Here is a 27,097-nt window from a genome sequence, read left to right as displayed (position 1 = left end):
GTCGTCCTGTGTCCCAGTCTCTCTGTGCGCCTCTGGACAGTGGGGATGTAAATATTCACCTTCCCGGCTCCAGCACAGGCACAGTATATGCTCTCCGCTCGGAGATAGGCGGAAATAGCCGATCGCTGTCAGTCCGCTCTACTGCGCAGGCGCAAGTCGCCTGCGTAGTAGAGCGGACCCAACAGATCTGCTATTTCCGCCTATCTCCGTGTTGAGAGCCGCAACAGCACCCCCGCTGGAGCCAGGGAAGGTAAATATATCAAGCCTTGTCGAGGGAGGATTGCAGGACACTTCGGGGGAGCCAGCGCTGGATTGCCTGCAGCTACAGGGATGGGGGGGGGGGGGGGGGGAGGGGGGGGGAGCCTCATTGGGACCCCGAGGCTTCCCCCTCCCGAGGTTAGTACCCCCCAGGGGACATTTTTTTTATTACAGAGTCTTTTTAAGGCCCTGTTCTGTGGCTTTTATCCATTTATGAAGTATCATGTGAAAATAAGCAGGGAATGCTCTCTCCCCATGTGTTTTAATGCAAGCTGTTTCACGCATTTCAGTTTTTGACCTTTTGTCAGTATTCTCCCCAAAACTTGTATTTGCTTAGGCCAAGTTCACAGTGGGACGTTATGGTCCCACATTGTAAAGCCATAACTATGTTTAACGTACTGCAATGTTAAGGCTATGCGACGTTCACAGTGCGACGTTAGTGTTGCGTTGTAAATGCTGCAATCCCTCTAATAGCACACGTTAACATATACAGGGAAGCATACCTTTCATTGCCTGTATGCTTCACTGTACCTACTGTATGCGACGTTAATGTGCGTTACGATTGTTGCATTGTAATTTTGCGTTGCAACATTAACGTCACATCACAATGTCCCACTCTGAACTTAAAACAAACAAAACAGAATTGTCTTCAAAAGTATTGAAGTAGCCTGTTACGAATCACCACCAAAAAGTATGAATCTGACACATTTTCAACTTCATATATCCATATGCATCAAATGAAAAAAACAAAAAATAAATAAGCATCAAGGGCCCTTTCACACCAAATTTTGTGTGTCGCAACAGAGAATATCACCACAATACACATTTCTATGGGGCTTTCACATTGACTGTGGAGCAGAGGGTTCCAGTGAAGTAACACAGTATGCTGTGCATTAACCATGCAACGCCTGTGTTTACAGTGGCAGTGAGGCATACTTCCTCTGCACTGTACACCTTACTGTATGGTAACATCGCAATGTGATGCTTTGGCTACATTGCACTGCCTTCACAACACAACTTGCTGTATGTAAAAGGGCCCTAAATGTCACAGTAAATAAAAGAAGGTAAACTCTTACCTGCACGGCAGATCTACACTGTTCCAGGATGCTTCTTCTTCTTCTGTTTCCATCTGTTGTGTTGGCTACGTAATTCAGGAAATATTAAGTTTCATTTATTTCTCAGAAACCCCTTTGAGTAAGATCTCTTTAGGAGCATCAGGCCAGTCATTTAAATCAGCTTTAAAGGACAACTGTAGTGAGAAGAATATGAAGGCTGCCATATTTATTTCCTTTTAAGCAATATCAGTTGCCTGGCAGCCCTAATTCTCTAATTGGCTGCAGTAGTGTCTGAATAAGACCAGAAACAAGCATGCAGCTAATCTTGTCAGATCTGACAATGATGCCAGAAACACCTGATTTGCTGCATGCTTGTTCAGGGTCTATGGCTAAAAGTATTAGGAGGCAGAGGATCAGCAGAATAGCCAGGCAGCTGGTATTGCTTTAAAGGAAATAAATATGGCAGCCTCCATATCCCTCTCACTTCAGTTGTCCTTTAAACTTGGGGCTCATAAACACATTCAACTTTGGCTGCCCAGAATCATTGCTGGCAACCAAGGTTTCAAGTGTATCTTAAGGTGCCTATACATTAGAATATTATGGGCAGATTCGACCAAGAGACAAATTTGTCTCTAATCAAATCTGCCCATACACTACAGGCAGATTCCCGTCCGATTTGAGCATGAAATCAAGGAATCAGGGAATCTGCCAAGCCACCGCGTCCGCCCCGCTGCAATGTATAAATGTATGCAGTGTGTGTGCATTTATACATTACCTGTCCAGTGTCAGCCTCCATGCGGTGACAGTCGATCTTCGCCAGGTAACAGCCGCATACACGCCGGCGGCGCATAGCATCTGACGTCAGACGCTATGTGTCGCCGGCGTGTATGCGGAACCCAGCGAGATGGACGGAAACCGCGTGGAGGCTGACACCGGACAAGTAATGTATAAATGCACACACTGCATACATTTAAACATTGCAGCGGCAGCAGGAGTTTCGTCGTCTTGTCGCTCACAATTCGGCTGCCGTACCGCCGCGCACCCGACCAACCAACTTCGGCCCGAAATTTTCCAGCATGCGCGATCGACCATGCGGCCAATTTCCGAAATTGGTCGCATTGTCGGTCGGGCATGCACTTGGCAGCACCAAATTTCATCCAGTTCGATTATAAGAATAGAATTGGATGGTCGATTGGATGGTTAGCAAATGTATGGGCCCCTTTATAATGAGGTTCTGTTCAATGATACACAGCACTTTTATTACCGATCTATCATTTACCCTCCCTAGAATACAAGCGTATCCTGTGCCAAGGTTTATATTACAAAACTGAGTGGGAAGCAGCTCATGCACTTGTACTCAGATTTATTACAACTTCAGTAGGGACATTTTAATGTCGTTTAACCCTAGCTAAGCAGTGTAGATTGCTTCAAAACACTGTTCAAGCAGAGTTTAGTACAGACTGCAGCTCGTCTTCAGGGCTACAAAACTCATCCAAACTCATTGCTTTGACTCCCCGACTCCACAGCCCTGCTTGTCCAGAATGAAAATGGGGGGGGGGGGGAAACAAACAAACACGCAGTATCTAGGCTCTTTACCTCGAGCTAGCACATAGAAGTAGTAAGGTGCTAGAGGGGGGTGGCAAATAATACAGCAAAGTCAATCAACCTTCTACACACTTGCTTGCAAGTTTTCATGCAAATTCTTTCACACAACTCATGCAGGAACCAGCGCTATCCCCACAGCTACCTTAAAAGCTGGGGTCTATTTGAGAATCAAATTGCAATTTTTAGTGATCTTGAAGTGACCCAGAGGTGAGTTTTTAAATATTTTTACTTACCCGGGGCTTCCTTCAACCCCATAAGCACCGATGCGTCCCTTGCCGTTCTCCCGCATGCCTCAGTTAAGCCGCAATCAGATCCCGGTATTCGGCTCAGTCTGACTGACTAGATATAACAGACTTGTCGCATCTCTATCACTCTTGCCTGGATATTGTGGCTTAGAATGCCTCGGTGGGGGTGGAGCCTCGAGTAATGTGGTTAGGAATTAACAATGGTTGTGAAGCAAAATAGTGGCTTAGTGGATAGCACTCTTGCCTTACAGCCGGGGCACTATCTGCATAGCTGGTTGTGTGTTTTTACCATGTCTGCGTGGCACAGGGTAAAGCCAAAAAACAGCCCAACCTGCTTTTGCAAAAGTCCCGGCAGCATGAATTACCATTTCCCCTCAAGGTCGCCGTGGACAGCGGGGAAAGACATATTTTGGCTTCCAGCTATTGCTGGCGGCTGAATTATGCTGTTTTAATAGTAATTTTGACTCAGTCATTTGATGGCGCCCAAATTACTGCCTGGGCGCGCTTTAGCAGTAATACCTACCACATCCTATGTCGGCCCTGAAATGTCCGGCGCTGATTTTAATTGCTTCGCTATAAGGACATATGAATACGCTAGGGATTGGATTGTGAGCTCCTATCAGTTAGTGACAAGACTATATACTATGTATTAAGTGCTACAGAAGACGTCTACCACTTTTTCTGTAGTTACAAAATACATTTTCAGAAGAAATGTCACAATTTTTCTTGCACGTAGGCCATTTGCTTTTTTTCCCCCCTTTAAAAGGCCCCTAAAACAAAGAAAAAATAATAATTATTGATACTTCCAAAAATGACAAATATGCTCGACTGCCCTGCCCCCCAATCCATCAAGACTGCACAAGCACATTAGACATTTAAGTATGCTGAGTTTATGATGCCGCACGTAAAATCTGGTCAGGTATGGATACAGATCTTTAGATCTCTGCCAACAAACCTCTAGGACACTCTTCACTAACTCCTGTCTGCTCTTCTCCACCATCTCAATCTGTTCAGCCATCTGTGAAAAGAAAGAAAGCGGGAAGGAGAAAAAAAAGTTATTGATGTAACTGCCCATCTTTCAGTCTAGGTACTCAATATTGGTCTCACACAGGCTAATTTTAAATCAGCTAAGTAACCAAACAAGCAGTGCTTAATTCATTGACTTATTGTCAATGCATATCATCATATGATTTGGGATCCAACTTTATTTCAAATGGAAGACAATGTGGGTATGTTTGATTTCAGCACTGTTCCTTTTGGTGCCAAACGTAAGCAATAAAATTTTGGGGGGCATCTCTCTCTCTCTCTCTCTCTCTCTCGTCTGTCCACTACATGTAACCCGTTACTAAAGCAAAAAAATGCTATACCAATGCCTAAGCCAGAATGCTGCAGACCCCATCCTGGTATGCATATTCACAAAAACCCCATACTAGAAACTCATATTCTAAGCACAAGGGGTATAGTTTTTTATTACAAGGTCATTATTCCCAGATCAGTTTCTGGCCAACCACAGGAAAGAGCAGTTGGCTTTGCTTGAAGCTGAAAATGTATGTATCGCCAAGGATAGATAAGATAATCAATCACAACTGAATATGATAACATTCTGGGTAAAAAACAAACAAACACAAACCAGCAACTAGGCCAAGACTATTAAAAGCAGATTGGCTTGCAACAACCTTGCTCGTCTGCATGGGAGACTGATTTAGGAATCCTGTTAAAAATAGCTTCCATCTTCTGCAGGAGAAAAAAATAACTTCTCAAGTGACAGCTATAACAGCCCACCCACAAAACCTGTAGTATAAATGCTAGACATACAGTATTTACGTACCTGCTTAATAAGAACATCCTCGGTTTCCTCATAGCCTTCTAAAGCTTTAGTTACTGATGACTTAAACCTATGAAAACACAAATGATGTTAAACTGAATATCTCAGTGCAGTACAAATAGGGACGATGGGGAGAGAGAGAGAAAAAAAAAAAAAAAAAAAAAAACACACACACACACGCCAGCAAGATGTTATTCCTGGTTTCTAATCCAATTCCGCATTAGGTAGCACTGCTGTCCAATTGCATGGCAGGTTGTGACCTGGGTATGCTTCACTGTCTGGTACGTAAAAACATTGTGGTGGTGGGGTGGTTAGAGGTAATAGAAAAGGTGGTGTGTGTGTAATTTACAGTCCTTGCAATTACTGGGGAAAGGGGATTGTTTTGGGGGGGGGGGGGGGGACTTTTGAAAATACTGTATGTATTTTGAACACCGATTGCTTTGCGTGTGGCAGATTGTGTTTCAGGCGCTGTTTACACTAACTAGGTTCAATGTAATGTTTTTCTACATGTTATGTACACTCCGGACCCCCAGTAGTCTAAAGTATGTGGACCCGGCCCTTGACTAAAAAAAAAGTTTGGGGACCCCTGTTTATGGCGTTTGTTTCAGACACTACATAGAATTTCCTGGCAGGGGTCCTGCTGTCACCGGCTAAGTGTTGAAAGTGCAGAGCCGCTGCTATGAAAAAATACTTTGCATCCACAAACACGGTATAGGTTTTTGTTAATTGATAAAGAGTTTGCGGCCAAGATAAACAGCATATACATACAAGATCAGAGGTTACAGCAGCCCATTGTGCTCTATGGAGAGTAGAGGGAGTAACACAAGCAGAAGCTCTCAGCTGCAGCTCAGTGGGAACTACTACAGCGGTCAGCAGGTGACAGAGGGAGGCCACCGCTGTTGAAGGACACTGGTTCCCACAAGATTTTACCCCTGAATCAATAATGATTGGCCGTTTAGAGCAACAAACCCTGTGTATGTACATTAAGATACTGTTGCAAGAACTTTAAAAACTGAATGCTGTTCAATTACTCTCTTCTATAATGAAGAACTCCTGCGATACTGCAAGTTTCTTTCCCAAGTGTGTAGAATGGACTCCTGCACAGCATGTCAACAAAATGAACAGACTCGTGCAAGAGTTAATGGCATGCAAGACATGGAGGGGGGACCTTTGTTCATCAGTCAGGCAGCGAACTTGGTTGCTGGAATTGTAAGAGGTTTCCAGTGGACAGCAAAACACGCATGGTTGCACTCACTATAGAAGCCAATAGCCATGTACGCTGTTCCTTTTCGTTCATGTTTGTTTTGCAATCAAACAGCTTTTTTATTTTTTTTATTTTTTTTTAAATGTATGATGCATGAGGTCACAATTACAGCGTACCTTGCCATGGAACATACGTGAAAAAAAAAAAAAAAACACCTTCACAAAACACACAATTGCAAAAGGGAACACACTGGGGTGGTGACCCGGGAATCACAGGGAAAAAATGCCCCTGCAAGTGTGTTCCCTGCCTCAACCCTGCCATTTTAAATAAATCTGACCTACTCCATTGGCTGGCCTTCTCTGCTGGATGAAAAAGTGCTTTCCACAGGCTTCTCAATAGGTGTAGGCTAGGTTCACAGTGATCAGTTGCATAACACAATTCTTATACACTAGAATGACTGAACTGCAGTGGAAACTGGACAGACTTTAACCACTTCACTACCCTGGTCATTTTCACAGCTCAGCTGTGATTACTTTGGCAATAACTATCAATTATCACAACTAAATTATCTATATATTGTTTTTTCAGGACAAATAAGGCTTTTTGTGGCTGATATTTGTTATTAGCAACAAGCATATATCCAGGAGCACTCAAATAACGCTCAAAGTTCTTTGAAAGGTGTGTGCCACGATCCTCACCCTTGTACCAGAGGGTCACACGTAATATTCCAGAAGGATCGGCACCACACTCCGCATGTATTAATCAGCTCTTAAACTTTTATTTCATAGTAAAATCTGACAGGCAGCGACAGCCCGCTGTTTCGGCCTGCACGGCCTTTTTCAAGTTGCCAAAAGTGTCAAATACACAAATACATTAACCAACACCCTTTAAATATCCCAATGTTCCACCCCTAAGGGCAGACAACCAATGTGCAAGCAAGTGGGAGTGGCAAGCAGACGGACCTGGTGGGAGACTGCAAAAATTCAAAAGCACCAATAGGAATACTACTAAACACTCACCATCCAGGTGACGCATCACATACAGAAACCGCCGGTCTCCTTCCTAATTAAGTAGATGTTGCAGCCGCGCATCACGCTCCATGGGCACCGCTGTAAACAGCGGGATGTCCCATTCACTACACAGCCCATCATGTGATTGAAGTCACATGAGCGGCAAAGAGCCAATCATCTGCACGGAAGCTCCAACCAATAGGAAGCAACCAGCCTCGGTAATGCAGAGGCAGGGGGCGTGTCCAAAAGTTACGGAGTGCGCTCCAAGTGTCAAACAGCGCTGACTCCATAGTAACAATTATAAACAAAACACGCTGTCCACACTAACCTCTCCCGAGCTAAGGGTAAACTGTATGTAGAAGCAGTCAAGTCTTATTGCCACATGTCCACCGCATCTGTAAAAGATAAAAACATAGAAACATATGAACAAAAGAAGAGTTCCTCATAATACATACATTAACCATCAGGAATGAAGTAAAGCAGCTATTAAAGAGACATGCACCACATTTGCAAAAAGTGCATATCCATGTGAAATCATTAAACACAAAAGCTCAGGTCGTATTCTCTATTGAGGCCTGCTGGACCCATGGCCCCCAGTCTTTTAATCCACCCTGCCTCTCTTCTCAGTAACTCTTAAGCGGTTACCCCCCCCCCCCCCCCCTCCAATCGGGTGCAACCCCATCAATAGCCATCACCCGCAATTGAGATACGCTATGTCTACACTTAGTAAAATGTTCCGCAACAGACTGCTCCGTGGACTTATTCCTAAGACTTTGATTAGGAATAAGTCCACGGAGCAATCTGTTGTGGAACATTTTACTAGGTCCATGGGTCCATTTTACTGGGTCCATGGGTCCAGCAGGCCTCAATAGAGAATACGACCTGAGCTTTTGTGTTTAATGATTTCACATGGATATGCACTTTTTGCAAATGTGGTGCATGTCTCTTTAATAGCTGCTTTACTTCATTCCTGATGGTTAATGTATGTATTATGAGGAACTCTTCTTTTGTTCATATGTTTCTATGTTTTTATCTTTTACAGATGCGGTGAACATGTGGCAATAAGACTTGACTGCGTCTACATACAGTTTACCCTTAGCTCGGGAGAGGTTAGTGTGGACAGCGTGTTTTGTTTATAATTGTTACTATGGAGTCAGCGCTGTTTGACACTTGGAGCGCACTCCGTAACTTTGGGACACGCCCCCTGCCTCTGCATTACCGAGGCTGGTCGCTTCCTATTGGTTGGAGCTTTCGTGCAGATGATTGGCTCTTTGCCGCTAATGTGACTTCAATCACATGATGGGCTGTGTAGTGAATGGGACATGCCGCTGTTTACAGCGGTGCCCATGGAGCGTGATGCGCGGCTGCAACATCTACTTAATTAGGAAGGAGACCGGCGGTTTCTGTATGTGATGCGTCACCTGGATGGTGAGTGTTTAGTAGTATTCCTATTGGTGCTTTTGAATTTTTGCAGTCTCCCACCAGGTCCGTCTGCTTGCCACACCCACTTGCTTGCACATTGGTTGTCTGCCCTTAGGGGTGGAACATTGGGATATTTAAAGGGTGTTGGTTAATGTATTTGTGTATTTGACACTTTTGGCAACTTGAAAAAGGCCGTGCAGGCCGAAACAGCGGGCTGTCGCTGCCTGTCAGATTTTACTATGAAATAAAAGTTTAAGAGCTGATTAATACATACGGAGTGTGGTGCCGATCCTTCTTCTGGAATATTATTTGTTATTAGCAATTCTTTTTTCCATGCATTTTAAAAAGGAAAATAAGGTAATAAGTGAAAAAATACACAATTTATCCACTTTCATACATTATAGCTTTAATTTAAACAGTTCTATTATACAATAAACGCACAGATTTTGTTTGTTTGTCAATCCCTCCTATTTAAACAGTTCATTTGTTTTGATAATGTATTAGATGTAACAATTACGTAATGTATACAATCTGCTACTGTCTGCACCTGAAATGTGTATTTTACACTGGTTTACTAATTAACTGCCATTGAATTCCCTGGGGGGGGGGGGGGGGGGGGGGGGAGAATAGAGGTTTGCTGTCATTCCTTTACAACTATGTAGTGATGTTATATCAGAGATAAATAAACAGTGTTATCTAAGGTTTTATAGGAGGGAGAGTGCAGAGACTTATTTTCACATCATAGGGACAGCAAGTGGTTAATTCAAAGCCTGCATGCAGCGAGTTAGAATAACGTGATCAGTTACAACGCAGTGCTGTGAATAGCTCCATAGAATTGTTTGGGCAGAAAGTTCACATGCAGAATTATTCTGTAACACAACTGAGCACTGAACAGGGCCTAAGGGCTCATTTCCACTGTGCGCGGCATGCGTCTTGCAAGACACGTCTCGCAGCCAAATCCCTCTAGACGTGCTATGCACGGCTATGGAATTTCGGACGAGATTATGCTGCATGCCGTCAGATTTTTCCCCGGCAATGAATTTGGATGCTCTGCATAGACTTCTATAGGCTGGCAATTTCCATCCGAATTTGTGGCCAGGGAATCGGCCCGTTTTTGCATTAATGGAAACCTAGCCTAAAGGAGTGGAAGAGATGGTTCTAAAAGCAGGGGCACACAATGACTTCTGATGGGCTAAGGCTCAGCTCACACCAAAAATCTCTAGTGCTTAGCAATTGCGATTTTAAAAGCAATATTTAAATAAATGTGGCTTTTTGCACATTAATTCCACTGGAGTTCCACTCCTCTGTTTATTAGGGATCCACTGTGTTCACTGCACATGTACTTTTGTAAATCCTATGGCTTTAATGTTACACTGTGTTCATGTTGAACTAGCGTTTAACTCATATGTATCCCTAGCTGGTGTTTTGGAATATACACTGAAATACTTTGAGCATAAAGAAATCAATACAATACTGCATACAAATTTATGCTGGGGTTAGCGTTTTCTTGTAAATGATAACCCTTAACCCCACCCCGCTTTTCTATGGGCAGTTGATAGGCAAAGAAATGCCTCTCAAAACTGCTTGCTGCTGGCTGTCAACTGTTTACAGCTGCCTGGTAACTGCTTACTGCTGCCTGGTAACTGATTGCTAAGCACACAGCTCAACTGCCCATGGAAAAAAAAGAGGCCTAAATCTCAGCAGCAAATAGCGGGTACAAATTGTAGCCACTATAGCGGCTATACATTGAAATTAACAACTACAAATAACGGCTAGAAATAGCGATTACACAAAAAAATTGCAGCTACAAAATTGTAGCCGCTATTATAGCGGGCGCCAATTGAATACTGTGTGTGCCATGATTTCTGTACAGCTGCTAAAATCAATAGGGGAGATAGCCCTGCCCTTTTAAACTTGTGGTGTTTTCAAATGATCCTTCCTCTAAGCAGGGATAGATCTCAAAGGGGGAAAAAAACAAAAGCAAACTCACTGTTCACAGAGAGAGGCAACACAACCAGTTGGAATGGTGACAAAACAGCAGAAAGGTGTGCAAGCAGGGTTGTGAGTTTATCAAGGCCATGTTTAAATTACCCCAAAATTCAATTTTGAGTAAAACTGCTTATATTGTACATCTATAAGTAAAAACATAAAAAAAAATAAAATAAAAAACAACCCACCTTTCGTATTCTTCATCACTGAGAACAAATTTTGGTTTTAGTTTTACATCAGCTTGATGCGTCCACCAAAATTTATTCACCGCTTTTTTGTGTTCTGGTCTAAAATTATACAGAAACAAAATTACAGTAAACACAATTTCTCAGTCTTCATTCTTGAAGCAGCACTGAAGTTGTGTTCTTTAGAATGGACACTGAGGCCTGGAACCCACTGAAATCAGCAAACGCAAAACGCAACCGCTAGCGTTTTGTCTGAGCGGTTTGCAAGCGGATTCATGCGCGTTTTTGGTCGTGTTTTGCATATTGTATTTTTTTCCCCAGCGGGTGCCTAGCGTTTTGCGTTTTTATCCTGATTGGTCCTGTGAATTATTTTTCATTTTGTTACAGTGTGCTGAACCGCAAAACGCTAGCAAAACCGCTCAGTTTAGGTTTTGCTGAGCGTTTCCGCTAGCGGTTTAATACTTTACATTGAAGCGCTAACGCTCCCAAAATGCTGCATGTCCTGCGTTTGCGTTTCTGAGAAACGCAAACGCTCCTGTGGAAGTTGCCCCATCCATTAACATTAGCCCAGCGTTTTGGCAAACTGCTAGCATATCGCAGTGCTGCCAAAACGCTGCCAAAAGCGCTCCTGTGGGTTCCAGCCCTTACAGTGTTATGGGGGTGGGAAGAGTGCAATACTTACAATTAAATATAAGGATGAAGTAGGAAGGATGATTATTCTTTGATATATGGCACATCAGAATCATTTATTTCGCCAAGCATGACTGGGTCGTGCCCACATTTGGGCTTGGCATGTACAGCACATGTATGAGCTATACAGAACTCTATGGATAATACAACTCGGCCAATGCCAAAAGCTATGGTTAAACTGACGATTTAATAGCTTCAGGTCAAGTCATTCAACTTCTTTTTGACCACTATCGCAAGTTAATGGACAACTGAAGTGAGAAGAATATGAAGGCTGCTATATTTTATTTCCTTTTAAACAATACCAGTTGCCTGGCAGTCCCACTGATCTATTTGGCTGCAGTGGTGCCTGAATAACACCAGAAACAAGCATGCAGCTAATCTTGTCAGATCTGACAATGTCAGAAATACCAGATCCGCTGCATGCTTGTTCAGGGTCTATGGCTAAAAGGATTAGAGACAAAGGATCAGCAGGACTGCCAGGCAACTAGTATTGCTTAAAAGGATAAATATGGTAGCCCTCACATCCCTCTTACTTCAGTTGTCCTCTAAAATCAATGTTTTAGAAATTAGCCAAAGACCAACATGGATTAAATCTCTTTCACATTACTGATTGCAAGCGCATTTTCAAAACTAGGCTTGCATTTTTTAATAATGTTTTTGCAAAAAAACTTGTATAACAAAAAAAAGAAGGAACATTGCAAACACATAGGGCCTGATTCACAAAGCGGTGCAAACTTTTTCGCGGACTTTTGCGCGCGCAATTTGCCGCGATTTGCGCAATCGCGGACTTATGCGCACGCAATTTGCGCGCGAAAAAGTCCACGATCGTGCAAATCGCGGCTAATTGCGCGCGAAAAAGTCCGCGAAAAAGTTTGCACCGCTTTGTGAATCAGGCCCATAGTGTGAAAAGGTCCTTAAAGAGAATCTGTACTCTGAAATTCTTACAATAAAAAGCATACCATTCTATTCATTATGTGCTCCTGGTCCCCTCTGTGCTGTTTCTGCCATTCTCTGCTGCAAACCTGGCTTGTAATTGCCAGTTTTAGGCAGTGTTTACAAACAAACTAACCAGCTTCTAATAGGCTCAGCTAAGCAGAGTGTGTTAGTCACACAGAGCCTGCAGGGGGTGTGTACAGCTTCTAGCTAATCACAAGCAGCCCTGCACATTCCAGTCTGACTGCCTCAGCCTGACTGTGCCGACTATAGAGAGAAGATTAGATCATATAACAGAGATAACACAGCTACTGTGCAATTAGGAAAAGCTGCAGTAAGCCAGACCACATTAGAAAAGGCATAGGAACTTATAGCATAGAAGAAATAAAGATAAACAATTTGTTACAGAGTCTCTTTAATCTCACACAACAACAAAAATTGCTAGGCTTGCTCGGCTGTACCCATGGACTTTCCAAATTGTATAGCCTATTGGACAACTCAGTTTTGCCAACATCTGCACACCTATCCATACAGGCATGATACCTCTCTTGCCTCTAGCTTCCTGTTGCTAAACTGGAGGTTTACAACAACATTCATTGTTCTTACTAATACTAGGTACAAACATTGCAATTTCCGGTCATATTTTTCCAACATGTTCGATCTGATTGCCGATCAATTTTCTGTTCACTTCTATATAAAAAAAAAAAAAAAAAAAAAAAAAAAAAAAAAAACCTAACGGAAATCAGACCTGTTGGAAAAAAAATCAATTAGTAAATCTGTCAGAAAACTGCACTGTGTGTACCTAGCATTAACATCACACATCAGATAAAAGTCTTTGGAAAAGGCAAGATCATAGACCAATTTTACCCCCTTCCATGTAGGATGAGAGCATATCTACACAGTATTCTATTGAGCTGAACTCCCCATCAGATAAAAATCTTTGCAAGATGCTGTACACATGCAAAAGATCAGTATATATACTCTGGCTATAAAGACTAGTGTAACAGAGTGCGTTTTAACGTGCGCTGCAAAATGTGCACTATTCAAATACGTAACATAAACCTGAAGTGAACAAACGTCCCAATTTGGGGACCTACCTCGAGAGAGAAGCCTCTGGATATTTCAGAGGCTTTCCCTATTGCCCTCCTCCCAGCGGTGAGTTCCCCACAAACCCATCGAGATGCACACTGCGCAGGTGCAGACAGCTCACACCTGCAGACTAACATGGAGCCAAACAGGCTCTGCTTTTTCTGCCAGGCCCAAGTGGCAGCTCTGTGCTACTGTGCAGGCAAGCTCAGAGGAACTTCAGGCATCTCAGCTCTGAAACAGAGGGACAGAGAGGGATTGGGGAAGCTTCCAGAGGATCCCCTCTCCTGAAGTATTCACATTTTCTACCTACTGATCTTCCAGATTCTCAGGGATCTGAGGAGTGATCACTTCCCAGGAGGAATCACAGGCTAAATTCTTCACCTAAGAATGCTTTATCAATGGTTTAATAAAGTCCAACAGGACATTAGTGTATATCTGGCATTATCGCCAAGAAACAGTACCTGTTAACGTGCTCTAACAAGCCTCCATATAACACGGTCAGGTTGCCGTCACTTGCATGTTTGGTCACTTCTTCCTCACAACAGTGACACCAGAATTTCTGTGTGTGCTCCTGTGCATTAAACTTCTCCACTGTGGCTACATGTATCATCTTCCGTGCAGCTGTGATCTGGTTGAAAGACAAAACAAATAAGGTCTAAGACTAGGTACACAAACACAAAACAAACTTTTGTGATTACAGCCAATTCCTAAAGAGCAGTTCGGCAACAATCGCACAATGTTCAGCTCTTGGGCAAACTGTGTGTTCTGCTCTGTGGAGAGGATGGGATGGACATGTGGGCAGTACCATGCAGCTGGAACTTCCTTTGATGTCCTCAAAAGTACAAGAGACATTAGGTCGAAACCATGTGATCAAACCATGTGATCAAATCTGCTGGAAAATTGGATTGCTGTTGCCCGTCAGGGATCACTTCACAGTCAACGCTGTACAGATGCATTGCTAGCCTCCAGGCTAGCGATGCTTTTGTTGCTATGGAGGAGGGGTGCGAATGGACAATGAATGGCACATGACAGAGCAATTTACCGAAGGTGTGGTGAGTGGGGAGAGAGAAACTCATTGGGCATCACTTACAGGACAACTGACAGACACGGAACATTTATATCGCGCTTTTCTTCTGGCGCACTCAAAGCGCCAGAGCTGCAGCCACTAGGACATGCTCTATAGGCAGTAGCAGTGTTCGGGAGTCTTGCCCAAGGTCTCCTACTGAATAGGTGCTGGCTTACTGAACACGCAGAGCTGAAACGTGAGAAGTATATGAAGGCTGTCATATTTATTTAATTTTAAGCATTACCAATTGCCTTGCAGTGCTGCTGATCCTCTGCCTCTAATACTTTAGCCATAGACCCTGAATAAGCATGCAGCAGGTCAGGTGTTTCTGACATTGGGCTCGGTACTTTTCCGTTAGCTGGGCGCATCCGGCAGGTGGTGCTAATTACATTAATAGTTCACATAACAAAAGTGTTATTGTAACCGACTATTGGTTTTTACTGGCCGTCTCGCTGTGGCCAAATGTATTGTAAAGAGAGTTAATTGAATTAAAATGAAGCCGGCGGCAATGTAACAGGTGAAGCCAACGGCTTCAGCTCTCGCTCTCCTCCCCCTTTCCCTCTCTCTGCTATACAATACTGGCAGCCGGCGGGGACATACGTATCCCCCCGTAATCCTGGTTGTTTTCTTGCGAGGAAAGACTCGGGGGGGGGGGGGGGGGGGGGTGTTACATTAACACTTGTCATGTGAACTATTAATGTAATTAGCGCCACCTGCCAGATGCGCCCGGCTAATGGAAAAGTACCTTGGGCTCTATTCACAATGAGTTACAGCATGGGGTAACTTAGGTAGTGATAAATAACGACCAAAATATCTCCTTTTTGAAATTCACAAATTTTTTTCTCCCTAAGGCCTCTTTTCTACGAACTGTTTACAGGCAGTGAAATGCCTCTCAAACTCTCACAACTGCTCATTGCTGCCAGGCAACTGCTTTCTGAGCACACAGCTCAACAGTTCGTGGAAGAGGCCTAAATTACCTCTTGCGTTAAAAGTGAGGTAATTCTCTTCAAATTTATTTACAATTTAAGATTGTCAATGGATTCAGTGTGCAGCTAGTTGGTGTTAATGATTTATTTTTTTTAATCACCAACAAACAGTGATGAGCTCACAAATATTGAGCTATTTGAATCAGTGATTAAAATGAGGCTTGATTGCCTCAGGTGTGTGGTTGGGAGAGAGGGGGTTACTTACCATCAGTGGCGGCTCCAGGAAATTTTTTTAGGGGGTGCTATGCAGGTGCTGGACCAATTTCCGGGGGAGCTGACGACCTGCGGCGCTTGAAGCGCGCCGCGCCAAAAATGGGTGTGGCTACAACCTGCGGCGCGCGAAGCGCGCCGCGGCGAAAAAATGGGCGTGGTCATGACCGGATGAGGGCGGGGCTAACTGTAATTTAAAGTGAACCCAGGGTGAGAGTGATATGGTGGCTGCCATATTTATTTCCTTTTAAACAATACTAGTTGCCTGGCAGCCCTGCTGATCTATTTGGCTGTAGTAGTGAACTGAATTACACCAGAAACAAGCCATGCAGCTAATCTTGTCAGTTCTGACAATATTGTCAGAAACCCCTGACCTGCTGCATGCTTGTTCAGGGTCTATGGTTGAAAGAATAAGAGGCAGAGGACCAGCACGGCAGCCAGGCAACTGGTATTGCTTAAAGGGAGATAAATATGGCAGCCTCAATATTATTCTCACCTCGGGTTCCCTTTAAAAGTGCAACGCAAAGACAGAGGGCCCAAGTTTTGGTGACCCTTTTCCCAGAAAATTCACATAATTGTGGAGGTTTTCTCAAGAAAATACACGTAATGTGAGCAGATTTTAACAAAAAACACGTCCAATGACCCCAATATGCACAATCGTTATCAGATATGGCTCCAATATGCACAATCGTTATCAGATATGGCCCCAATATGCACAATCGTTATCAGATATGGCCCCAATATGCACAATCGGTAGCAGATATGGCCCCAATATGCACAATCGTTATCAGATATGGCCCCAATATGCACAATCGTTATCAGATATGGCCCCAATATGCACAATCGGTAGCAGATATGGCCCCAATATGCACAATCGGTAGCAGATATGGCCCCAATATGCACAATCGGTAGCAGATATGGCCCCAATATGCACAATCGGTAGCAGATATGGCCCCAATATGCACAATCGGTAGCAGATATGGCCCCAATATGCACAATCGGTAGCAGATATGGCCCCAATATGCACAATCGGTAGCAGATATGGCCCCAATATGCACAATCGGTAGCAGATATGGCCCCAATATGCACAATCGGTAGCAGATATGGCCCCAATATGCACAATCGGTAGCAGATATGGCCCCAATATGCACAATCGGTAGCAGATATGGCCCCAATATGCACAATCGGTAGCAGATATGGCCCCAATATGCACAATCGGTAGCAGATATGGTCCCAATATGCACAATCGGTAGCAGATATGGTCCCAATATGCACAATCGGTAGCAGATATGGTCCCAATATGCACAATCGGTAGCAGATATGGCCCCAATATGCACAATCGGTAGCAGATATGGTCCCAATATGCACAATCGGTAGCAGATATGGTCCCAATATGCACAATCGGTAGCAGATATGGTCCCAATATGCACAATCGGTAGCAGATATGGTCCCAATATGCACAATCGGTAGCAGATATGGTCCCAATATGCACAATCGGTAGCAGATATGGTCCCAATATGCACAATCGGTAGCAGATATGGTCCCAATATGCACAATCGGTAGCAGATATGACCCCAATATGCACAATCGGTAGCAGATATGACCCCAATATGCACAATCGGTAGCAGATATGACCCCAATATGCACAATCGGTAGCAGATATGACCCCAATATGCACAATCGGTAGCAGATATGACCCCAATATGCACAATCGGTAGCAGATATGACCCCAATATGCACAATCGGTAGCAGATATGACCCCAATATGCACAATCGGTAGCAGATATGACCCCAATATGCACAATCGGTAGCAGATATGACCCCAATATGCACAATCGGTAGCAGATATGACCCCAATATGCACAATCGGTAGCAGATATGACCCCAATATGCACAATCGGTAGCAGAAATGACCCCAATATGCACAATCGGTAGCAGAAATGACCCCAATATGCACAATCGGTAGCAGATATCGCCCCAATATGCACAATCGGTAGCAGATATCGCCCCAATATGCACAATCGGTAGCAGATATGACCCCAATATGCACAATCCGTAGCAGATATGACCCCAATATGCACAATCCGTAGCAGATATGACCCCAATATGCACAATCCGTAGCAGATATGACCCCAATATGCACAATCCGCATCACCTGAAAAAGAAAAGAAAAACCCATTTACTCACCTACAGCCAGAAGACCTTCTTTCCCGACCTCCTGTCCCGAGTCCCGACCTCATTGTGGCGCGCAGCGCCCGCGCGCCCACGATCCTCTTCCTTCCCGACGTCACCACGAGACTTCCTGCCCGCATGCAGAGAGCAGGGCTACGGGAAAATGGCCGCCCGAAGTCTGCAGAACAGGGCTCCGGGCGGCAATCTTACCGTAGCCCTGCCTGCTGCTCCGTGCTGCCGGTGTGTGAACTGACTTGGCGTCTTTTAGACGCCTGAAGTCAGTTCACTCCAGGGGGTGCTTTGGGGGTGCTTGGACAATTCTAGGGGGTGCTCGAGCACCCCCAAGCACCCCCCTGGCGCCGCCCCTGCTTACCATAAGTCTGCATTCCAAACGTCTTGCATGCGTCTTATTGGACGCGTTGCAAGACTCACTACGTGCCCTTCTTCCAGCCGCACACCTGAGGCAATCAAGCCTCATTTTAATCACGGATTCGAATAGCTCAATATTTGTGAGCTCATCACTGCCTACAAATGGTAGGTGATAATTTTCACTTCTCTGCTGTTGGCCTTTAGGATGGAGCCTTTTGAGCTTATTTTGCTTGAGTTTATGTCCATTGTAAATAAGAGGCAGAGAAGATGAGCGTGTCTAATCTCAAGGCGAACTTTCAGACCTCGTACAGTCTTTCAGATCATTTTATAGATGCCGAAGAAGAAATTCCTCTCTGCTCAAAAAGATAAGCAACAGCATCATAACCTTTAAAGAAAAAAAACATTCCTTTGTTACAACTGATACAAATCCAGCAACAAACAAAAAAACAAACAAAAAACCTCCAGTGTTTGTACTTCCTGCTTTTATGGAAGCAGACATAGGGTTAACATTCTGTGTTTACAAATTAGCTGCTCTGCTGAGGCAGCCAGCTGGAACAGCTGAGGGCTCAAATTACAGTTGTGATTATTCAGATGAGGAGGAATGTGACAGGCTTTCCTGGGTCATCTCTGTGTAATGGGTGGCAAGCATATAGGCTGCTCTATAGTGGTAAAAAAAATGCTTTATTTCTGCACATTTTACCAGCCAATTACGGCAAAGTTATTAAACACTTAACATATTTACCTCAACATTACTGAAGAATTATTGTGAATAGAACCCATTGCCAGATCAAACAAAATTAGCTGCATGCTTGTTTCTGGTGTTATTCAGACACTACTGCAGTCAGATAGACCAGCAGGGCTGCCAGGCAACTGGTATGGTTTAAAAGGAAAAAAAAAAATATGGCAGCCTCCATATCACTCTCACTTCAGTTGTCCTTTAAGACCCAGCATGCCCGATCTTTAGGAGACGTTGAATGGCCGCTGTACATAAGTTGTATTGACTCAAGAGTCTCAGCCAAAGCAGTCTTTATCAGCCACCATAGCAGAGTTCAATCCAGCATGTGTACATAAAGAATATGTGTCACACTACATCCATCTCCTTAGTGCACTAACCAGTAGATTGTCAGCTGAGTGGACTTCAACCTCTCCCACTCTCCTCTGCGTTGCACTAAACTCCATAAGCACACTTTTATAAAAGTGAAAGGGAATGCCATCAGAGCTAGATCATCTGCAAGGCAACCCTAAGCAGTTGCCTAGGGCCTGGAGAGAGTCCAGGGGCCTGGCAGATGCTAGCCCCCACCAAATCTTACTTATAAAGCTTAATGATCATCAGCGGTGAGCAAAAACTGCCATCTTGCCTAGTGCCCAATTTCGTCTTAATCCTTTTCTGAAAGCCGCCCCTTAAAGAGAGTCTGAAGCGAGAATATGTGTGCCCCTGCTAAAACGCTGCTATCCCGCGGCTTAACGGGGGTCCCTGATCCCCCAACTCCCCTCCGTGCAGCAGGGGAGCGCTTCCACATTGGGGCAGGGCTAACCACTGCAGCCCTGCCTCCCGCGCGTCTATCAGACGCGTACCTCCGCCTCTCCCCCGCCCCTCTCAGTCTTCCTTCACTGAGAGGGGCGGGGGAGAGGCGGCGATGCGCGTCTGATAGACGCGCGGGAGGCAGGGCTGCAGCCATTAGCCCTGCCTCCAGGAAGAGCAAAATTTACGACCAAGTTGGTCGTTGATTTTGCAGGGGGGGGGTTTGGGGTGAAGGGACCCCCGTTTAGCCGCGGGATGGCGGCGTTTTAGCAGAGGCACACATGCCTTCGCTAACTATGAGCTCTGAAGCGAGATTTATTCTCGCTTCAGAGTCTCTTTAAAGGGATTCAGAGCTGAAAAAAAAAAAAAAAAAAAAAAGTTATACATACCTGGGGCTTCCAGTCCCATCCCATCGATCCCACACCGCCATTCTCCGCTGTGCGCAGCTTCGGGAACCGGGTCGCGTCACTGACGTCACGACCAGCTACGCAGGAAAAGTGCGCCCTCTATGCATCTCTCCAGTGCCTGCTGGAGAGATACGCAAACAGTGCAGTTCTCTTACGTTAGACTGGCTCAGACTGATGTAAGTGCAGTGACCCAATTCCCAAAGCTGCGGGCAGCAGAGGACGGCAGCGTGGGAGCAATTGGAGCAGATGGGGCTGGAGGAAGCCCCAGGTATGTATAAAATCTTTTTAATTTTTTAGCTCTGGTACACTAAGCCTTATATACATACTAGTGGTTCTTGACCGTGTCTAGTGAAGGGGAGGGCAAATTTTTCTACTGCGGGCCACATTCCTCCCCTCCCTCCCTCCCTGCAGAGTTACTAGCGGTATATAATGATAAGTTGATAACTCACCCAATTGCATCTTCCAGTGGCGATTTACCAGCATCATGTGACACGTTGCCACTTACTGAGAGTGGGTCAAATGGCACTGCTGTGGCCATGGAGATCACTGCTGAAAAACTGCAATTGAGTGAGGGAGGGAGGAGAGGAATCTGGACCTATATTGGCAGGCAAGGGCCATAGTTCCCTGCCCTATTGTAGAGTGTGTATGGCAGCCCAGATGAAATGCCCAGAGATCCAGAGTACCGAATGACCTCAGATTAGTGCATGGTTCTCATTCCAGTGGCAATGAGTGATTGTGAACAGCACATAAGCAAGTTCCTACCTGCTCAGTAGAGTTCATGTACAGAACAGTGTTGCCAACTCATCCCTTTAATTACTGACAAATCTAAGTTATACAGGTTCTGGGGCTACTTATACATAATCAGTGCCTTAACTGCATCTACCTAACCACGAAACCTGTATAATTCATATGTGTCAGTAATTAAAGGGATGAGTTGGCAACACTGGTACAGAAGCGCTTAGTTTTGCTGCACCAGTGTGGTGCTGAACTCACATGTGCAGTTTTGAACCACTCCGTGACACTGGGGAAAATTCCAGCTGTTTGATGAAATTGAAGAAAGAGGATTGGGGGGGGGGGGGGAAGAGACCCTGAAGACAATGAGCAGCACCAGGCGTCAACACAAAAGGTGATCTAGCCCCACACAGGTTATCTTTAGAGACAAGTGAAAGGAGAGGCATATGTAGGCTGCAGTATTTAATTCCTTTAAAGCAATACCAGTTGCCTGGCTGTCCTGCTGATCCCTTTCCTCTAATAAGATTAGCCATAGGCCCTGAACAAGCATGCAGCAGATCAGGTGTTTCTGACTGTCACATCTGAAAAGATTAGCTGCATGCTTGTTTCGAAGCTATTCAGCACTTCTGCAGCCAAATAAATCAGCAGGGCTGCCAGGCAACTGGTATTGTTTAAAATGAAATACATCTGGCAGCCTCCATAAACTTTTTACTTGACCTTTAACAGTAAGTTATTCTCCCTACATTATTCTCTCTAAGTTATTCTCCCTAGCGACTCACTGCTGTTGCCTGGACTGTGTAAGCACAGCGAGCAGTGTCATAACTACCTTGCTGGTGAAAGCGCGGAGGGTAACTTGCAGCCGCTCCCGGTGGCCTTTTTCATAGACGTGTTTCCTCCTGGCGCAGAAGACAGAGCGGCGGCACAGCTTGCACAGGTACACCGGCATACCAGCGCAATATCAGGCCACGCAGTACGGCTGTCACCGCAGCGCTGGAAGATCTCCTCACTGTACATAAGCAACCAGCAGCAGAATAGTGTTGTCCGGATCATGAACGATTCGAATCTATTTTATGAGTCGATCATCCGAATCATCAAAATGAACGATTCGGATCGCAAAAGGGGCGGGGCCAGGAGCGACACGCCCCCTCTCAGCGGGCAGCGGGGTCCTGGAAGCAGAGCTGAGATGGATCGCTCTGTTGGATGGGAGGCATCCTTGCCGGGACAGCAGGTAGATGAGAGAGAGGGGACATTGGTGCCACTGCCAGATATGTGTAGAGCACACATACTGGCTATAATGTGCTGCCCATTATAGGCTGTCTGTTCCGTAGTGCTGCACAGTGAACACATGGGAAGCTTTTGGCTCAGCACAGCTCAGTAACTTTGCAGACACTGTGATTGAAAGGCAATATAATCCTCCTGCACTCAGCACTAAACAGCTGCACTTATCTTCTGGGAATGTTTTCTTTCACTGTGCGACCTTTTCTTTCAAAGTGTACAGATGAACATATAGGTGAAATATATGTAAAGCATGATTGCAGCATGTGGGTATTACGTGCAAACATTTCTGCTCTCTGCTCGTCCCTCCTCCCTTCTCTGTCCACTCCCTGCCCTCTGTCCATCTTCTCCCCTTCTCTGTGTGTCCACTCCCTCCCCTTCTCCTGTCCACAGACCTGTCCTGCTGTTCATTTCACCCCCGAATGCTTCCGGTAGTAAAATGATCCGAGATTCGGATCAAAGATCCGGATCTCTTCAATGATCCGATTCGAATCATCCGGATCATTGAAAAGATCCGAACTTCCCATCTCTACAGCAGAATAGCAAGATAGGATGGAGGAAATGGAAGTAACGTCAGAATAATGTGACCAGGTCATGTGATATCTTAGATGGGCGGAGCTCTGACTTGCGAATATGACATATGAGTGTTGTTGAGTGATAATTGTCTGCAGCAGCCGCAAATTATATAACACTCTAGTCTAGTCTCTACTAAGTAAGCAGGCTGTCTGCCTGAACTAACCTCTCAGTGCTTCATGTGGGGTGATGAAGTGTACCAGAGACACGTTACGGGATAGTCTGCCTATTTTTTTTTTCCTTTCAGGATAAAGGATAGAAGAAAAATAGGGGAGGGGTGGAACCTTAATCGGCCTCCCTAGTATAGCTAGCAACAGCTTACAGAGGAGCAACCTCTTTGACTTTGGGGGCCTCAAGCTGTTAAAGAGAATCTGTATTGTTAAAATCGCACAAAAGTAAACATACCAGTGTGTTAGGGGACATCTCCTATTCCCCTCTGTCACAATTTTTCAGCTCCCCGCCGCATAAAAAAGTAGTCAAAAACAGTTTTAAAAAGTTTGTTTATAAACAAAGAAAATGGCCACCAAAACAGGAAGTAGGATGATGTACAGTATGTCCACACATAGAAAATACATCCATACTCAAGCAGGCTGTATATAGCTTTCCTTTTGAATCTCAAGAGAGCATTTGTGTGTTTCTTTTCCCCTGCAGCTCTCATGCACTGAAGAGTGACAGGCTGATTGTTTCTTCCTGCAGATAGCTCTGCCCGTGTCTGTAATTCCTCAGTATGATTGTGACTCCTTTCACAACAGAGGATTTATCCAGCTTGTAAAAGATAAGCGAGCAGAAAAAAGCTGGCTAATGTAAATAACACACACGCACGGGAGTGTGCATAGAGGGGCCTGGAGGGGGGCGTGCATAGCAGATCAACACTGAAGAGTTGGTAGCCTTCCAGGTACATGGCGACAAGTCCGACAGGGGAAAGATAAGCTGATTTATTACAGAGACGGTGATAGTAGAAAGTGTTGCAGTAAGCCAGAGCACATTAGAATAGGTTTAGAAACTTGTAGGATGGTAGAAAACAGGATGAAATTTTTGTTACAGAGTCTCTTTAACCGGTTCAGCGCCGCAGTCCGAAAACCTAATGCATCTGAGCAACGTTCACATCCCATTCATTCGCCTATAACTTTATTGCTACTTATCACAATGAATTATGACAATTGATCTATATCTTGTTTTTTCCGCCACTAATTAGGCTTTCTTTGGGTGCTACATTTTGCTAAGAATTATTTTTTTCTAAATCTATTTTAACAGAAAGATTAAGAAAGAAATGAAAAAAATTCATTATTTCTCAGTTTTTGGCCATTATAGTTTGAAATTAATATACGCTACCGTAATTAAAACTCATGTATTTTATTTGCCCATCTGTCCCGGTTATTACACCGTTTAAACGATGTCCCTATCACAATTTATGGTGCCGATATTTCATTTAGAAATAAAGGTGCATTTTTTTCAATTTGCGTCCATCACTATTTATAAGCTTATAATTTTAAATAATATAATAACATATTCTCTTGACATGCATATTTAAAAAGTTCAGACCCTTGGGTAACTATTTATGTTGTTTTTGTTTTTTTTTAATTGTATTTTTTATTTTATTTTTTTTATAAAAAAAAAGTGTATGTGGGTAATTTTTGGTGTGGGAGGGAAACTGCTAATTTTAAATGTAAAATAATATTTTTTTTTTATTAAAAATGTATGTGGGTGCAGTTTACTATTTGGCCACAAGATGGCCACAGTGAAAAAAGTCCTGGATGCAAACGATCTCGCATCCAGGAACTAAAATGCTGGGGAGAAGTTTCCTGGGGGCAGAAATACCGCGCTCTCTGGAGAGGAAGCGTCGGTATTTCTGCGGGGAAGTTAGATCGGTGAATGGGAATTATATTCCCATTCACTGATCGGGGGGCTAGCGGCGGGCAGCGGGAGCGCGCGCGGGGGCGCGCCCGATCGCGCGCACCAGCCGGCGGCAGCACCAGTGCCTATCTGGACGAGGAAGCTCGTCCAGATAGGCCGAACTGGTTAAAGTAAGGCCTCCTTTCCACGAACTGTTGATAGTGAAATGCCTCTCAACTGCTCACTTCTGCCTGGTAACTGCTTGTTGCTGCATGATCACTGCTTACTGCTGCCTGGTAACTGCTTGCTGAGCACACAGCTCAACAGTTTGTGAAAAGGAGGCTTAAACCAGGCATACATCTAAAATTGGCGCTGACAAATTTGGGCGCAGAATGAAGCCGATAAACGGCTTGCTCTGGACCTGAACAAATCCCGGCTGCGTTAATTACTATTCCCCCTCCAGGCCGCCATGGATAGTGGGGGAAAGACATAATTCAGCTGCCAGCTATTGCTGGCAGACGAATTACACTGTTTTTAAGCTAATTTGGGTACCATCTTTCGCCGGCCCCCAAATTTGCTTCTGTGCGCAGCTATAGCCATAATTCACATTACGGTCTATGGTGCGCCCAAACTTGCCGGCGCCAAATTGTTCTGCTTTGTAAACCAGAGCCGAAGCTCAGGCAAGAAAATCACACATTGATACTGACCGGAGGCTTAGTTCACACCAAAATATTGAAAAGTCATTTTCAGATCGATTTTTAAATGAATGAGCGTTTCTGTAGCGCATTCATTTAGGGCCCGTTTCCACTAGTGCAGAAATCGGGCCAAATCTGCAGAGTTTTCCCGCAGGCAAATCGCACAGGTAAACTCTGCCATAAGGCATAATGCAGCAGCTGTCCGCTTACCATAGCGATTCAGACAATATTGCAGCATTTTTCCATGTGAGTGGCAGCGAATCCCATAGCCGTGCGAGTATGCAGCGAATCTTCCAGGATTCGGGCTGCATACTCGCACAACAGGAAGTGCTGCTGTGCGTCTCGTAGGACATGTGGCGGCTAGTGGAAATGGGCCCTTAAGATTAGTCGGTCCAAAAAATGCTACATGCAGCGCACTTGCAATTTTAAAAAAAATTACAACTGTGGTTAGCCACACGCTTTTTCAAAATCGCTTATGAAAATCGCTCTTGAGGCTGGATTTACAAAGCCGTGATAACTCATATCACGGTCGTGCTAGTGTTTGAGCGCGCTATAACGTACATAAAGGTTTTTACTCGCAATTGCAAATTTGCACTCGCTAATGTGAATTTTCACATGAAAACGAGTGAATTTTTGCTTGAATAGATGCTTTAGTGCGCAAATTCCTTACACGCGTTATAGCGCGCACAAAACACTAGCGCGACCGTGATATGAGTTATCACGGCTTTGTGAATCAAGCCCTTGGTGTGAACCAGTCCTAAGGACAGGGAAGCCTCTGGATGGTCTTCTGGTGGCCGGCATACTTTGGAACATTGCGGCTGCGCAGTAGCACAGAACCAATCATACTTCCCTTGCAGTCTGATCAGTAATGGTCATGGAATCAAACCAGCTGCAGAAGCTCCTCCCACACATCCTGAAAACTAGTTTACGGAACTCAGGACCTTTTGGCCATGAGATCCACTTTTCAAGACAAGATTTTTTACTTTAAAAAAAGAAATGAAGATGGTAGCCTTCATATTTTTCTTACTTTAGGCTTTATTTTGGCTTTGGATGGCTCAAGTAAGGGTTCAAATCTTAAAGGACAACCGAGGTGACATGATGAGATAGACATGTGTCTGTACGGTGCCATGCACATAACTGTTACTTTTTTTCATTCTCTGTCTGAAAGAGAATCAGGTATGCAAGTGACAGTTTCTGTCCGTGTCGGACTATAGCATGACCCTAACAATGCTAGTGTTGCAGAAAACACTGCGTTTTTGCCGCTAATAGAAGTCAGTGGGCCGCAGGAAAAAAACGCACATGCGTTTTCTATGTGTGCGTTTTCAAAAATGCTGGTTTTGTTGCGTAATATGCAAAAACACACTAATGAAAGTCAATGGAAACGCAATGGTATGCATTCTTCATGCATTTTCCATACGTTTTTATATGCGTTTTTGTATAAAGAATTGTTTTGTGATGTATTTCTGTTTCCTGTTGTTTTCCTAATTATTTGCAGAAAACGCAATTGTAAAACACATATAAAACGCATATGCGTTTTGTCTTTGATAAATCTGGCCCAATTTATCTACTCTGAAAGCTGCCATTGCATTTTATTACATAGCTGTTGTATTTATGTATTAAAATCTATCTGGTTAGTCACTGCTTAGCTCTTTCTGCTTCTCAGCTCAGCTCAGTTTCAGCTAAGGTGTAGGAATGTAAACAAAAGATAATATTATCACCCTTGGAATGCAGCCAGAAGCTGCCCACT

The 27,097-nt window shown here is 44.3% G+C and overlaps 1 protein-coding gene and 1 long non-coding RNA gene across 5 annotated transcripts in view; one reads left to right on the top strand and one right to left on the bottom strand.

Moving 5' to 3' along the window:
• Nucleotides 1–22,227, bottom strand: part of CENATAC (centrosomal AT-AC splicing factor) — a 40,197-nt gene extending 17,970 nt beyond the window's left edge. The window contains exons 1-6 of one of the 2 annotated variants that reach the window (XM_068240840.1): nt 21,801–22,225; nt 13,972–14,138; nt 10,802–10,900; nt 4,992–5,058; nt 4,119–4,181; nt 1,335–1,399 (exon numbers count right to left, since the gene is read on the bottom strand). In XM_068240840.1, coding sequence (XP_068096941.1) covers nt 1,335–1,399; nt 4,119–4,181; nt 4,992–5,058; nt 10,802–10,900; nt 13,972–14,138; nt 21,801–21,920 — 581 coding nt within the window. In that variant the 5' untranslated portion in view covers nt 21,921–22,225. Of the gene's footprint in view, nt 1–1,334; nt 1,400–4,118; nt 4,182–4,991; nt 5,059–10,801; nt 10,901–13,971; nt 14,139–21,800 lie in introns of both variants that reach the window. The other variant, XM_068240841.1, reaches the window with a different exon arrangement.
• The window catches only part of LOC137521503 (uncharacterized), a 112,877-nt gene continuing 107,888 nt past the window's right edge, over nt 22,109–27,097 (top strand). For 2 of the 3 annotated variants that reach the window (XR_011022140.1, XR_011022141.1), the window contains exon 1: nt 22,109–22,202. This is a non-coding gene — a long non-coding RNA (uncharacterized lncRNA). The remainder of the gene's footprint in view (nt 22,203–27,097) is intronic. The other variant, XR_011022142.1, reaches the window with a different exon arrangement.

Source organism: Hyperolius riggenbachi, chromosome 6 (genome assembly GCF_040937935.1).
Source record: "Hyperolius riggenbachi isolate aHypRig1 chromosome 6, aHypRig1.pri, whole genome shotgun sequence".
NCBI lineage: Eukaryota > Metazoa > Chordata > Amphibia > Anura > Hyperoliidae > Hyperolius > Hyperolius riggenbachi.
This window is presented reverse-complemented; position numbering and strand designations above follow the sequence as displayed.